Genomic DNA, 15,027 nt, shown 5'->3' on the forward strand with positions numbered 1-15,027 from the left:
TGTCAGCATTGACCATGCCTTCCTGGCTTAACCACTTGGGACAACCTTCTTTTAATTCTGAATGAACCTTCTCACAGCATGACGACTTATTTGCAAAACATCTTTTCAAAAGCAGGAAATGTTCCTGATTTGTTCCTTCCTTGTTGTAATTTAAGAGGTTCTTAGAATTGTAATGTACTCCACTTCTTTTATTTTTTTAGTCTATTGGTTCAGTCTACAGTGGGCTGATGCAAGGTGTTGGAGCTGCCGAGAAAGTATTTGAGTTCATAGACCGCAAGCCGACCATGGTGCACGATGGCACTCTGGCCCCCAACCAGCTAGAAGGCAAAGTGGAGTTCAGGAATGTCACCTTTGCTTACCGTACTCGACCTGCAACCCAGGTCTTGCAGGTAAGCTTCTCACACCTACCTTGTTGCTGAACATTTGGCTTTGGTTGCCATGGATAGCCAGATTCTAATAGTTACTTAAAGACTTTGGCAGTGGGAAGGGAAGATAAAATACATATATTATAAAGAAAGAACAAAGTGGCACTGCCATGGTCAGGGATGATGGGAGTTGTAGTCCAAAACATATGGCGAGCAGCAGGTTGGGGAAAGGCTGAAATAACCCCTATTGGTCATGCAGAGACATCCTTTTGCTTTACAGAATGTCTCCTTCACGCTTCATCCTGGGAAAGTGACTGCGCTGGTGGGGCCCTCAGGCAGCGGGAAGAGCTCCTGTGTCAGCATCATGGAAAACTTCTACCCACTTGAAGATGGGCAAGTCCTGCTGGATGGACAGCCTATTAACATGTACGAGCACAAGTACCTGCACTCAGTGGTACGACTCGCTGGTAACCGTATTCTAGCTCTTAAATGGCCTTGGGCAAGGCTGAGCCAATTCTGTTGAAGAGCAGACTTGAGCTTCCTGAAAATATTACTTTACTTTCCAGAAGAGAAAGAAGGAGAGTTTCTAGTTCTTATGACTGTGAAAATAGGTTTGAAACCTCAGAAACTGAACAAGCTTTTGGAGGTAGTGCCCTGTGTACCTCTTCCCTACATTTTGCAAAACCGGAAGACATTATGGAAAATAATATAATTTATACAGGTTGCAGAACTGATTAAATTGAATGAACCTGCTCAGAATCTTTCCCCCTTACCTTTCAAACATGAAAGTACTGTGTAGCTATTAGCCATTGAGCATCCCACTCTGCAGTAGTGTTTGGTGAGGAAGTGCAGTGCAGGGGCTAATGACAGATATTTTCAAAAGGAGGCTGTAAGAGGCTGTATTACTCACACAGGACAATGAAGTCATGTAATTAATGCTTGGAATTCACTCTGCTTAACAACGGATGCCTTCACAAGCAAGGATAGTCATTTAAGCTGACTCTTCTTCCTCCCTTCCCTCCCTCCTCCCTTTCTCTATGCAGATATCTCTGGTGAGCCAAGAACCGGTCCTTTTCGCTCGCTCTATTGCAGAAAATATCTCCTATGGCTTGGCCTCTGTCCCTTATGAGTCAGTCGTTCATGCTGCCCAAAAGGCCAACGCCCACACGTTTATCACGGAATTACAGGATGGCTACCACACAGGTATTGAAACTCTGCTTACCTGTGTCTTCAAGAAATCAGCAGCTGAGCCCAGATTCATACTTACTTGCAAGTGGTGGTGATCTTGTGGGATGGAGGAGGAGATGGGGGCTCCTTTGCTTCTTGTGTGCAGAGCTCCTAGACACCCTAAAACAAGTGCGTGCTCATGTATTTTCCCCCTCTCAAACTGTGTCATACACACATATACATATTTTGGTCTTATATTTAACCACTTGTTTAAAAATACTCACTTTTATTTAATCAAAAGCATAATTAAATAGCATATTAATATAAAGAAAAATACAGTATAGAGGAAACAAGACATTCACATGAAAACTGAAATTACAAAACCAGAAACAAATGAAAAAGGTTCAGGTTATATTTAAGCAAATTATATTTAAGCAAGGATATGCTGGAGAATCCTTGCAATGATTGACAGAGGGAATCAGTACTAATACAAGGCCTTCCCACTACCACAGTCATAAGAGTAGTGGGTAAGGGTTTGGTGTGGGGTTTTTTAATCCATCCCCTCACAGCACATTAATATGTCCTGGTAAGGGCAGAGATGGGGAAGCTCCAGCCCAGTCTTGGCCCACCAGGGGTTCACGTTGACCTGTGAGGCCATTTCCCCTTAACCTCACCACTTGTGACATCATGTGATAGGTGGGAGGACGAGGTTAAATCCTGCACTGGCTTTGCGCCCTTGGTTTCAGCAGGAAACAGGCACACAGCCACAACAGTAGTATTTAGCGCACACTCATCAACTGATTAGTGGGGGTTAAACCCCACTCAGATTGGCAGGATTCCATGCAGACCCTTTCCTGAATGACTTGCCCTCACCATGATGTCAGATGCAAGGTGTTTTGAAATCCCAAAGTTGGAACTTAGAAGCACCTTGCAACAAAGAATTCCCCCCTTCATTTAACAAGGGATTTGCAATGGAATCCCCTGTTGAATTAAGGGGGGGGGACACTTTATTTTAACAATGCCTTGCAAGGTGCTTTGAAGTTCCAACTTTGGGACTTCAAACCACTTGCACCTGATGTCGCTGAGAGGGCAGCTCTACCCACCTGTCAAATTTGACCCACAAGGCTGATCCTGATAAGCATGTGGTCCATGAAGCAAAAAAGGTTCCCCGCTCCTGCCTTACAGCAAGCCTATGAGGTCTGCCAGTTTTACTTTCACGTTGCAGATGATGGAGGGTGGGCTGAGAGTGAGAAATGTGGCTTGCATAAGACCTCCCTGCTGACTTCTCAGCACCTTTTAACCTCGGACTTCCTTGTCTGTCTTAGCCCACCCTTCTCCTTTAGATTTAACGCTGATTCCTCCCTTTCCTTTGAACCAACAGAAGCTGGTGAAAAGGGAACCCAGCTTTCTGGTGGTCAGAAGCAGAGAGTGGCTATTGCGAGAGCTTTAATCAGAAACCCACCAATCCTGATACTGGACGAAGCCACAAGTGCCCTGGATGCAGAGAGTGAACATGCGGTGAGCATGATTGTTTGGAGGGAGTGATCTTGTTCAGGCATAGCATTAGGGTGCCAGTTATACAGTGTTAAGGGCTTGCCATACTGTGCTACCATGATGGACCCATGTTGCCCACTGTTGACTGGCAGCAGCTGTCTGGGAATTCAGGCTGAGGTCTTTCTCAGCCCTGCCTGTTAATGCCAAGGACTGACCCTCAGGCCTTCTGTGCAGCATCTGGTGGTTTGCCATTGAGCTATGGCCCCCTCCTTAGAGGGAGGGAGGAATCAGGCTGCAAACATTGAGCCAGGGCAAATTCAAAGCAAAAATACAGAGATATGGGAACCTATTGATGTGGACTTCGGAGGCTTCAGTTTAAACTGTTTTTTTTACATCAGCTTCCCTGCCTTGTCAACTACAGGCTGCTGTTACTTGCCCCTGGCTGGCTATTTTCAAACCTGGTTTGTGTGTGTGTTGAGAGGGAGGAGTTTGGTGGTATTTTTGTTATTTGTTTTAATTTACCTGTCATTTAATTTACCTGTCACCCGGGGGACGCGGGTGGGGCTGTGGGTTAAACCACAGAGCCTAGGGCCTGCCGATCAGAAGGTTGGCGGTTCGAATCCCCGTGATGGGATGAGCTCCCGCTGCTCAGTCCCTGCTCCTGCCAACCTAGCAGTTCAAAAGCACATCAAAGTGCAAGTAGATAAATAGGTACCGCTCCGGTGGGAAGGTAAACGGCATTTCCGTGTGCTGCTCTGGTTCGCCAGAAGCGGCTTAGTCATGCTGACCACATGTCCCGGAAGCTGTACGCCAGCTCCCTCGGCCAATAAAGCGAGATGAGCACCGCAACCCCAGAGTCGGTCACGACTGGACCTAATGGTCAGGGGTCCCTTTACCTGTCATAAATCTCTGGGGCAGGTCTGTCTGGACATGTGTACAAGGAAATCAACACGACGTTTGTGAGGCATTTCTTTAACAACCTCTTTCTCTTGGCAGATCCAGCAAGCCATTTATGGGGATGTCCAGGGCCACACAGTGCTTGTCATAGCCCACAGACTGAGCACTGTGGAGAAGGCACACAATATCATTGTTCTCGACAAGGGCTGTGTAGTACAGCAAGGGACACACAAGCAGCTCATGGAAGAAGGTGGCCTTTATTACAAGCTAGTGCAAAGACAGATTCTCGGCCATGAGTCCGGCACGGGGGACAGCTGTCAGGATGGCAGCTTGCCTGGAATCCGAAGAGAGTCTTCGAAGACAGGACTGGCTGAAGAGTTCAGAGTTTGATGTCATGTGTGCCGGACTTGAAAATTTTGAACTGCACGGATGGGCTGTCAGCTGAGCTCAGAGGTGAAAGCACTATGGAATCCAATTGGCATCCCACTGGAAGAGTCAACCTCTCCTCTTTAGCACAGCTTCACTAATGTTTTCTGACCGTTTACAGTGTTATGCACTAAATGTCCGGTGCACATGACTCCCAGCAGGCAGTATCCTGCTGATCTGAGAGGAGAACCAGTGGGCCAACAATTCCCACCACAGCCCCTGTGTTTTCTTTTCCCACTGATACGCATGCAAAACTTGCTGTTATTTATAAACGGGTGTTTCTTTTAGGTGCATGCAATTGTATGGGAAGAAGGGTGATCAGTTGAGGATCTCTGAGGGTGATTGTGTGGACTGGGAAAGGAAATGTTGCCTTGGGACTAAGCCAGCAGTTGCTCTTTGGGATCACTCCAGTGCCTGTAGATACCCTTGCTAATGCCATGCCTCAAGTATGGCACCCTCACTAAAACAGACATTCTCTAGGGCACTTGGCTCAGGTTTTGACCATCTTAGACCCCAAAATTGCAAAAATGACTAGTGGTTCTAGATACCTCTGAGCTGAAGTGTGCAACTTAATATGGTGCCATGTTCACATAGTGAATAAAATGCATGATGGCTTTTTAGAAGTAAGGAAGCATCCAGAATCATTCCTTTGAAAAGCCATGCTTCCAGTCCCCTAAGTGGCACTGCAGCAGATGGGGATAAATGGTGGATTGTGTCCCTGGCCTACAGACAATTACATATATGGTAATAAACCCTGAGAGGGATTCTTCTTCCCTTGGTTAGCTTTTGATATTTGGAGGTGCACACTTTTAAAACAGAAACAACTTAAATGGTTTAAATATATGTTGGCACTTATCACTTGTTGCATACTGTCAGTCTGTGTACCAACATTTGCAGCGAATAAGACAATCCTGTTTTCAAAACTTTGTTTTTGTGAGGGCAGTCAAGGCTTTTTCATTTGGTTTCAATGCATAAAGTCAGGTGGGAAACACCCCCCCAAAAAAAAATCCACTGGGAAAATTTCCTACGTGAGTAAGAGCAGTGTACCAATTCTTCTCTATTTGTTTCAATGAGGTTTGCAGAAGAGACCTTCCCAACGGCTTGTCACCAGTTTTGTTTGGGGAATCCCAACAAGATCTTGTTCAGGGTGTGGGTTTTGCCCGCAATCCCAAATAACTGCTGGGGGCTGGGAATCATTTTTTACATTATTTAATTGTCAGGCATTGGTCGCCTGAATTATTCCGTTCATTTTGTTGTTTGGTGTTGTGTTTTGTTGTTGTTGTTAGCAAAGCAAGGGGGGCAAGGAGGAAATATGTTATACCTCCACTTTGCACTGCCTAATTTGATCCAGCCGTTTTACAGTTTCATAAATGATTTGGAAGAGCTCACAGGCATCCAAAACTGTGCTTAAAGAGTCAGGTGGCGGGGTGGGAAATAACTAGACTATGAATTGAGGATTGAGCAATTTTAAAAATCTTTCTCTTTCAAGTCTCTCCAGTTGCACTCAGTTGCAAAATAAGCTCAAGCACTTTAGCTCATTTTAATTACTTTCTGATATTTTGATGCTGCTGTGTTTTTGGCAGATTTTTTTTGCTGTTGGCAAATTATATATAGTGATGTTTTACAAACACTTTACAAAATAAATAAAGACTACCTCTGACACTCAGCTTATTGAGACTCTTGAAGGGTTATTGCTGTTTGTTGTGTTTTATTGGCATGGCTACCTCCACATGGGCAAGAGATTCGGCATTTGCCAAGCACACAAGACCAGCTATTCTCATTTTGCATGGAGCACTCACAAAGCTCAGTGAAACAGTGGGATAGAATTCCTGCACATTCCGCCCCCTCGGGAAAAGGGAATCCCACGGAGGGCCAGGTGCTTGAGAGAACCCCTCTTCTCAATATATTAGAGCCAGTGTTCAGTGGCACACTTAGGTTATGCTAGTCTTTGGAATTAATCGTCTTATGGCAGCCCTCTTTTTTCAATAGCAATGTGTATTTTAAGCCTGCTGTGCTGCACTTGAGAGCCCTCCTCACTTTGCTTGGTGAGGTCCTGGACCTCTGCCTCCAAAGTCCTGCAGTCTACCACTGGTGGCACTTCTCACTCATGCTTTTCCAGTGACTCACATAACAAAAGGGGACATTGCTCTTGATGGTGAAAAGCTCACCATGTGTTTGGCTGCTTGGTGTGCATTTGCTAGTCAGAAGCCAGTGTCACTGTTTTGAAACAACTGAAAACGTGAGGTCTACTGCTGATAATCACATAATTATTGACAGGCTGTAAATGCTGCCCAACGTAATGCTGTTGGTTCACCCTTTACTAATGAGGTTGAAGCCTTCTGCTTTTCATAGCAAACCAGGGGTGGGGAACCTTCTTCAATACAATCAATCAATCAGTCTCAAACCTTTATTGGCATATAGACAAAATTCTGAAAGGTTCGGTACAATAAAATCACTCAGCAAAATCTGAATCTAACAATTAAAATACAGTTTTTCTGTAATAGAGAGTCTGGCACATGGGAACCAAAATACAGCTGGAGGAATCAAGACTAATTTGCCCTAATGGACCACCCTCCACTGCACTCTACCTTTCATTCAAGGCAAGCAAGAGGTATGATCAGAATTCAAGGACACACTCAAGCCAGGCAAAAACACATGAAGGTTAAAAGTAGGGCCAGGGGGTGTGGCCTAGGTAAATGGTGAGGCTTTGTGGCTCTGTATGTGCAGTTAGACAGTCTCTCCCATATAGTGGTGAATTTGTATCCTGCCTCACTTGCCAAAGAAAGATATAAGCCAGGAGGAAGTGGTTCACAATGAGGTGCTCAAGCACATCTGACACAGCCAAGTATATTGAGCAGGGAGTCTTCCAGGAATCTCCACCTGCTCCTTCCTGACCAGATACACCAATGGAATCCAGCTCAGGAGCATCTGGTTCTTCCTGTCTCCAGCTGAAGCTGGCTGTGCAGAGCGCTGGTTGTCTGGACCTTATAACAATCATGAATCCAGCATGTCCAGAGCAGCAAAAATATCCATCCTAGGTTTAACGTCATGTTATTAAAAGGACATGTCATTAAAAAGAAGCAAAGGCAGGAAAACAGCTTGCTCTGCAGTTGAAAACCCCTTGATGGCTCTTCTAGGGAGGTATGCATGTAGTGAACTTGGAAAGTCGCTCCCCTGGGCTCAGTGCTGGGACTGGGGTTGGGGTGCAGATATTGGAAGAAAGCAGGGTCTAACATCCCCCTCGATCCTTGAAATGAGGCGCAGGGTGCTAGGTTATGCCATGACTCCATTCTGGAGAAAGCATCGGTCAACAACCAAGTTTGCTGTGAATCTCCTGTGATTTTGGACAATAGGGCTAAAGTGAAAAGGTCCCTCAGTCGACTTGACCACAACAAAAGCTGCTGGAGACCATTGGACTGTTAATTGCAGGTTTATTGCTGCTAAGGCGGGACAGTGAAGGGGGGAGAGTACATGGTACACGTATCATTAATTAGATGTTAATTTGTTACCAATTTTGAAAAGCAATAAAAATTCATGGGGAAGTATGCAAGTAGCTGTGAAAGTGACTATACACCCAGACACTCTACTTCTGACCTGAATATTATTTTTATCACACTTGTATATAAGCTTTATGCTCCTGTCACTTTGTGACAAATTTCAGGCTGTGTTCTGAAAAGATGCTTCAGCAAACATCTTGACTGCCAGTTGGCAAGGATCCTTATCAGAGATGATGTAGGCCACAGGCACCCTAATGAGGGACAAGAATAATATGATCCCCAGGGCTAGTCCCTAATGCCTCTTATTTGTTTGGTTTTTATATAGATTTTTATTGGTATTAGATGGGTGAAGCTCTACCAATTCCTAATGGGATTAATTTAAAATGTGTTTTCTGTTCAGAAGAGTTGAGTGTCTTATTCTGGGGTGTCCAAAGCAAATAGACTGTGGGTTCTAATCAGCCAAGTTTTACTCGGTATAGACCACCCTCCACTGCATCACATCAGACACTGAATCAGCTGCCACTCTTGTCCCTCTATTCATGCTTAAAACCTGCTGTCCACTATTTTTTTTAAAACAACATGTGAGCACCTTGTCATTCATAGTTCCAGTTTGCCTTCTGTAAGAAAATAAAACTTACAGAACAGCTGAGGCTTGTAGGGCAGTGTCTTGATGACATCATAGACACTTGTCATTCTGCGATATCCACACTTGCATAATGTATTAATTTTTTTCAGAGTTTGACTTTATTGTAGGAGAGAGTGAGTTGATTCTGTCCTGAAATTGAGTGATGGTGCTCCAGAGTATATTAACACTCTACAAAGTGTTTCATCTGTCATCACATAAAGCTTTATTTGTGCACCTTTTTCCATAGACATGCCTCATTTAGGTTATGCACATCTTGAGTTATGAGGGATGTTCTGTTTTTGTAGCACCACGAAGAAAAAAAGCATGTTTGTACAGTAGCATTCTTTTGCAAAGCAGAAAGCAAATGTGCTCTAGGGCAACTTGAGCAGGCTGTGTGGATTTAGCAACCCGCCTCAGGAGAGGGTTAAAAAGTTCCAAAGATTAGACTTGCAAATTAAATTCCCTCTGAAATTTCCAGTACAAACCGACTGTTGTGAAAGTGACTCATAGATTGCAGATATACCCAACAAGTATGCTGAAGTCAACCTTGAAAGGATACCAGGTCAAGGGTGTGGGTGAGCATGCAGAGAACACATTTACAAATAAATCAGGTCACATCACAGTTAAATACAAGTTGGCTGGATGCCAATTCTTCCTAATGAACAAATGGTCTGTAATTATAATGGGTGGGGTATGCAAGGATGGTGTGTTTGCATATGCATATACACGCAATGCACTTATTGTAAGTGCAGATACATATCAGCTTACGGATTCAACAGATAATGCCATAGGAATCCAAACTGCAAAAGGGAGAAAGATACAACTCAATTTGATTAAACAACAAATCAGTCACAAGTTCCAGCTACATTTACCACCTTCAGTAAAGGAGGGTGGTCAGTTCCTCTGATCTTCAGGTGGAAGAGAGACCTTCAGTGGAAGGCTCCACTGATGAAGCAGAAAAGCTGTCCTGAAGTTGACCCATCAGGCAATCTTTGCTGTAGGCCTTAGCACCACCTTGTCTTAATGAACACAAACAGAACTAACTGTAATAGTTCTTGCTTAGAAGTGTCCTTCTGCTAGATGAGCCTCTTGTGCCATTTTCAGCAAACCCAGCAATCACTGTACATGTGGTCCTGTAGTACTGAAGCCACATTGACCTAGTTTGCATGCCACAGTATGTCACCACAGTATGGTAAATAGTTTACCATGAATGCACCCATTAGGGTTCTTCTACTTCTCCTCACGGTTGCAGGAAAAAACCATAATGCCTGGCTTTAAATTACTTCCAAACCAGAGGTCATGGTTTGTTTCATTTCCAACAAACCGCAATCTGTTCTTGGCTTACTGACTGTGGTTTACTGGAATGAAACAAACTATGATCCCTGGTTTTGGATGTAATGTGAAATCGGGGGATGTGATTTTGTTTCCTCAACAAAAGCAGGGAGAATGAAAGAGGTGAGATGGCTGTAAATAATTCACTTTGATTTACTGTGATGTGCAAGTGGGGCTGCTCTGCACTTTAAGAGCTTTTGCTAAGCATTATGCGCGGTCAGACCCCATTTTCATGTTGCGTACATGCAGAGAGACTGGTGCCCAAACTAGGCATACAAAGCAAGGGTTTGGAGAGGACTACTAAAGCAACGGAGGTGTGGGGAGCTAAACATTTATTCTCCCCATGCTCCTTTTCCACCCAAACCAATTTAAACTATTTTTCTCTCAGTAGGACTCAATAACCAGGGGGGGAAACCACACCATTAAAAAAATCAGCTACAAGAAAGCGGTATCAGAGGAAGACTTGGTAAAAGAAGGGTTCCATTTTGGAGAAGGGCTGCAGCTCAGTGGGAGAGCATCTGACGTGCATGCAGAAGGTCTCTGGTTTAATCCCAAGCATCTCCAAGTACAGCTAGAATATACTCCCTGTTTGAAACCCTGGAGAGCTGCTGCCAGATAGTGTGGGAAATACTGAGCTAGATGGACCGATGGGTCTCATTCTGTATAAGGCAACTTCCTATGTTCCTTCCTTGTAGTTCTGTTGTGCTTTAAAGTTTATCCTCTCACCTATGCCCCAAATTGTAACCAGTTTTTTGTGTCCCATAAACCTTAATGGGGGAGAACTACTTGGAATCAAATCATATTTGCATGGATGCATCCTGGATTCTGTTTCTTGGTTACACTGAAGTGTTATATAACATTTGGAAGTAGTTTCTATATTGGTATTAAGAATTCAGCATTTTTTTTGTCTGCTTCTATGCATAGATTTTTTTTTTATTGAATAGTAACTCTCTTGTTTACCTTGTGATGGTTTTTCCTGAGTCTCTAAATGCACGCCCCTCCATGTTTTTTGTGTGAGCCAAGCATATTTAGTTATACAACTTAGTTATACAACCAGGAAACCCTGGCTAAAATTGATCAGCTGTTCAATTGTTGACATGTCTACAAATGAATGCTCTCATAATGCTGTCCACACACAAATTATTCCCAGACAAACAAGAAACCACACCTTGCTTAAATAACACACATTTTCCACTCAAAGCCTTGTCCTTTAAGTTGTTCTGCAAACTGCTAAGATGAGAAATATATATGATACAGTTACGTTTCCTAAAATAATAAATTTGAAGACAAATATGCTCTTAGAAAGTCCATGTGTTTGCTGCACCATGTACAATTTTACAGGCGCTATTCCCTCCTGTGTGAAGAGGAAATGCCTCTTCCAAGATGGCAACTGCCACCTGCAGATTTCATTAGTAGCCTCCACCTTAAAAGTAATGGTACCCCTGCCCGTACGGGCCAGTCGTGACCCACTCTGGGGTTGCGTGCTCATCTCGCTTAAGAGGCCGGGGGCCAGCGCTGTCCGAAGACACTTCCGGGTCACGTGGCAAGCGTGACGAAGCTGCCCTGGTGAGCCAGCACCAGCGCAGCACACGGAAACGCCGTTTACCTTCCCGCTATAAAGCGGTACCTATTTATCTACTTGCACTTAGGGGTGCTTTCGAACTGCTAGGTGGGCAGGAGCTGGGACCAAACGACGGGAGCTCACCCCACTGCGGGGATTCGAACCGCTGACCATACGATCGGCAAGTCCTAGGCACTGAGGTTTTACCCACAGCGCCACCCGCGTCCCACAAGCCTCCCCCTTACTGATGCTGAATTTAAATTAACAAAATTAATGTGATGCCTTTTTAGTTCATTAAAAATATTTAAAAACCAATTCATATGATAGATGGAAGTTTGCAGCCCTAAATTAGAATATAGTTGATCCAATAGTCACTGGCCCCAGTTCAACTAAAGCTAGCTGTGACTACATCCTGTTGAATTTACCATGGAATTTACCATCCTGCTTTGCTCCTTTCTGCTAATGAGCAGGAGCAAAAATCTGCAACCTTTGGCTTAGTGTAGCATCCAAAGCAGGGACTGTGATTTATTTTGTTCAAACAAGCCACAATTGGCAGGCTGAGAACAAACCTTGGCTTTGGATCGTAAAAGAACAAATCTTGCCCTAAGACTTGAATACATTGCATTGAATTATGTACAGAGGTCAAGGTGCAAGGCTGGCTTTACTACTAGGCAGGCAGGGTGAGCAAGCGGCTGGGCAAGGGGCGGGAAGGAGTGTTGCGGTATTGGAGAAAAGGTCCCTATGTTCTCCACAGCTTGCCCTGAAGTCCCTAAACTAGCCTGCTGCCTGCTCAGGTGCGCTGGAGGATGCTGTTCCACCTCCAGTGCTGAAGTAAAATTAGATTGTGTACACACTATACATTTAAAGCACATTTGAAGCACATTCCGCCCCTCAAAGAACTCTACCACAATAAAAGAAAGTCCACTAGTACAGTTTATTATAAAGAGAGGTACTTAAATTATTCCCATTGAGTTCCTTTGGTGTGATTAAAAGTAATTTTAATTTGGCTGCATTTCCATTCCTTTTTTAACTAGAACTGGCACATGCAAGGGTGCTAAGTGATGCTCATGCTGTCATAGCAACAATGTGCTTTAAAAAACCCATAATAAAGTCTGTGTGGTAGCAGCAGCTGCGAAGATGTAATGCCAGTCACTCATCAGCCCACACAAAGAAGGCAGGGGGAGAGAGAAAAGCTTTTGATGGAGATTGCCACAGGAAGTTCAGTTTATGTCATTGAACAGGTGGTTTCCCAGTTATGTAACTAAAATTAATGGCATATATCCAGATTGTACCCCACCCCGCATTGATCATACGTAACAAAAGGTAAAAGAAGGGAGGCAAATTCTGATTGGTTGCAAATAGCTCTTATAAAAATGGGAGACACAACCTCTTTTTAGAGCTAGTCCCTTCTGAATTGTGTTCTAAAATTATACTTTCTACAGTAATCTCTTAATCTCAAACTAAAGAAAATGTGTTTCCTCCCATTTCATGTTTTGTGTTATGCATATGTAAAACTGTGCATGTTTAATCAATTAAAACTCATATAATTAATCAATAAAGATTTGCTGTCATTAGACACATGTCGTACTTCAGGGGCCTAAATTAGATCACGTCCACATTATACGTTTGAAGGCACTCTTTATACCTCTTCAACAATCATGTATTTCCCCAAAGACTCCTGGGGAAATTGTAGCTCTGTGACGGGTCTCCTAACAGCTCTCAGCACCCTCTTTGGGGGCAGCCATGACCGTTAAGAGTGGTATGAGTGCTTTAAATGTGTGGTGTGCCTGTGGCCTTAATCACTTTGAGAAGTTCTTAAAAGCAGACTGGCACTTGGACTGCCTTCTCATCCTGCTTGCACATTCAGGTGTCCCTGATCTACGTGCCTCTTTCTGTTGGTGTGCGGGCAGGTAGGGCCTTTTCTGTGGCTGCACCAAGGTTGTAGAAAATTTGCCTTCCAGATAACATCATCTATCTTTTCATATCAGTATCTCTGACCATTTTAAATGGCATGCTGTTATTAGCATTGATTTCACTTTTATCAAAAACAAACCAAAGCAGCTTACAGGCGAAAAAGGTGGTGGTGGCGGCGGCAGCAGAGAATGCAAGATTAAAAAGAAAAGCAAACTCCTAAAATGCTGATGCCCCAACGCCCAGTTTAAAACAGCAAGGAAAGATCAGCACAAGGTGGGAATTTAAGCAGCTGATCAGCAAGAAGTTGAGAGGAATAGCTGAAACAGCTGATCAGAAAGGTGTTGAAAAGCCACTGAAAGAGAAATCTTCAAGTTGTATGAAAAACAGAAATATTACACAGCTAATGAGAAAAACAAGTTTTATTTCTGATGGCATTCTGTATTTTTACACTTTTCCTGCGGGTTTGATTTGTTTATTGTTGAGAGTACTGTATTTATATATTTTTTACCAACTTTTCCTCAGCCACAAATGCAGATTGACTTCATTTTGTACAATATACAGTATACACACAGTCATATTCCCTACATACGATAAACTAACAAGAACGATTCTTTCAGGAAACTTTAATTTTTTAAATTTCAATAACGTTGCGTTTTTAATTTGTTTATTTTTCAATCTGTTTCTCACTTTCGTTAGTCACCTGAAGCATCTTCAGATGGAAAAGACATAGCTGTCAACTTTTCCCTTTTCTTGCGAGGAATCCTATTCGGAATAAGGGAATTTCCCTTAAAGAAAAGGGAAACATTGACATGAAACATGAAAAGAGGTAACTATATATACAGAGCGAGAGAGGGGGGAGGGAATATGCATAAACATCACATAATAATAAAAAATAGAAACACTCATAAATTTAAATACTGAACTGCAAACAAAGTTAAAAGAAAAGCGGCGCTGAAAGTTCTCTTCAGAGCGAGCGCGCGCGCGCTTTTCCCGCCTCTTTTCCCTTTCCCCTCCCCCCCGTCACGTGCCGGGGGGAGGAAGGGAGAAGGGAGGGACAGGTGACGTCACACTCCTCCCCCTCCCTCTGGCGTCGAGAGAAACCCGGAGGGAGGAGAGGAGACGAGGGAAGAGCGGCCGCAGCACTTCCGGTGGAGCGCCAGGGGGCGGCGGGAGGGGCGGGAACAGCCTCCGCCGCAGGAGTCGGGCGAGCGAGCGAGCGAGCGGAGATTTGGCTGAGGGAGGCGAGCGGAGAGGAGCGGCGTCCGGGCGAGAGCTGGCTTCCTCGCCTCGCTCTGCCCTCCTTCTCTCCCGGCCATGGCGGTGGACGTGAGGCGGCTGGAGGGCCTGAGTCTTCACCAGCTGAACGAGCTGCTGGACGACGAGGAGCAGCTCCAGAGCATGGCCAGAGAGATGGAGGAGGTAGGCTGGGGGGCGGGCGGGGAGAGCGGGGGGCGCCAGCCTTGTCACGTTGCCTTGGAAACCGGCGGGTTGGGGGTGTCTGTCTCCCTCCCCTCGCCAGCAGATTAATTTAATTTAATTTAAAATTTACTCCACCCCCCCTTCAGCACCGGCGTTAAAATCTTATGTGTTTACTTTAAGGGTGCGGTTGGTTTTCATTTCTTCTGGATCCCTGTAACTTCAGGCTTTAAGGTTTTACTCTGAATAAGTTTTTTTTTAATAATATAAAACACACACACACAACTTAGTGCAAAGTCGTCCAGAAAACTTTGTGAAAACGGGGCGGCGTGT

General features: G+C 44.3%; 2 protein-coding genes across 11 annotated transcripts in view; both read left to right on the forward strand.

The window, feature by feature from the left end:
* The window catches only part of ABCB9 (ATP binding cassette subfamily B member 9), a 33,113-nt gene extending 27,098 nt beyond the window's left edge, over positions 1 to 6,015 (forward strand). For all 8 annotated transcript variants that reach the window (XM_083590882.1, XM_083590880.1, XM_083590883.1 and 5 more), the window contains 5 exons: positions 201 to 389; positions 646 to 819; positions 1,409 to 1,568; positions 2,914 to 3,050; positions 4,023 to 6,015. In XM_083590882.1, the coding sequence (XP_083447008.1) occupies positions 201 to 389; positions 646 to 819; positions 1,409 to 1,568; positions 2,914 to 3,050; positions 4,023 to 4,313 (951 nt within the window). In that variant the 3' untranslated portion in view covers positions 4,314 to 6,015. The remainder of the gene's footprint in view (positions 1 to 200; positions 390 to 645; positions 820 to 1,408; positions 1,569 to 2,913; positions 3,051 to 4,022) is intronic.
* An 8,344-nt stretch (positions 6,016 to 14,359) lies between these two features.
* VPS37B (VPS37B subunit of ESCRT-I) overlaps positions 14,360 to 15,027 on the forward strand; it is a 29,835-nt gene continuing 29,167 nt past the window's right edge. For 2 of the 3 annotated variants that reach the window (XR_014542446.1, XR_014542447.1), the window contains exon 1: positions 14,434 to 14,697. Coding sequence is in view for 1 of the 3 variants with exons in the window: in XM_083590572.1 (XP_083446698.1) it covers positions 14,593 to 14,697 (105 nt within the window). In the remaining 2 variants the exon portion in view is untranslated. Of the gene's footprint in view, positions 14,698 to 15,027 lie in introns of all 3 variants that reach the window. The other variant, XM_083590572.1, reaches the window with a different exon arrangement.

The sequence above is a fragment of the Podarcis filfolensis genome, assembly GCF_964270895.1.
Source record: "Podarcis filfolensis genome assembly, chromosome: 16".
NCBI lineage: Eukaryota > Metazoa > Chordata > Lepidosauria > Squamata > Lacertidae > Podarcis > Podarcis filfolensis.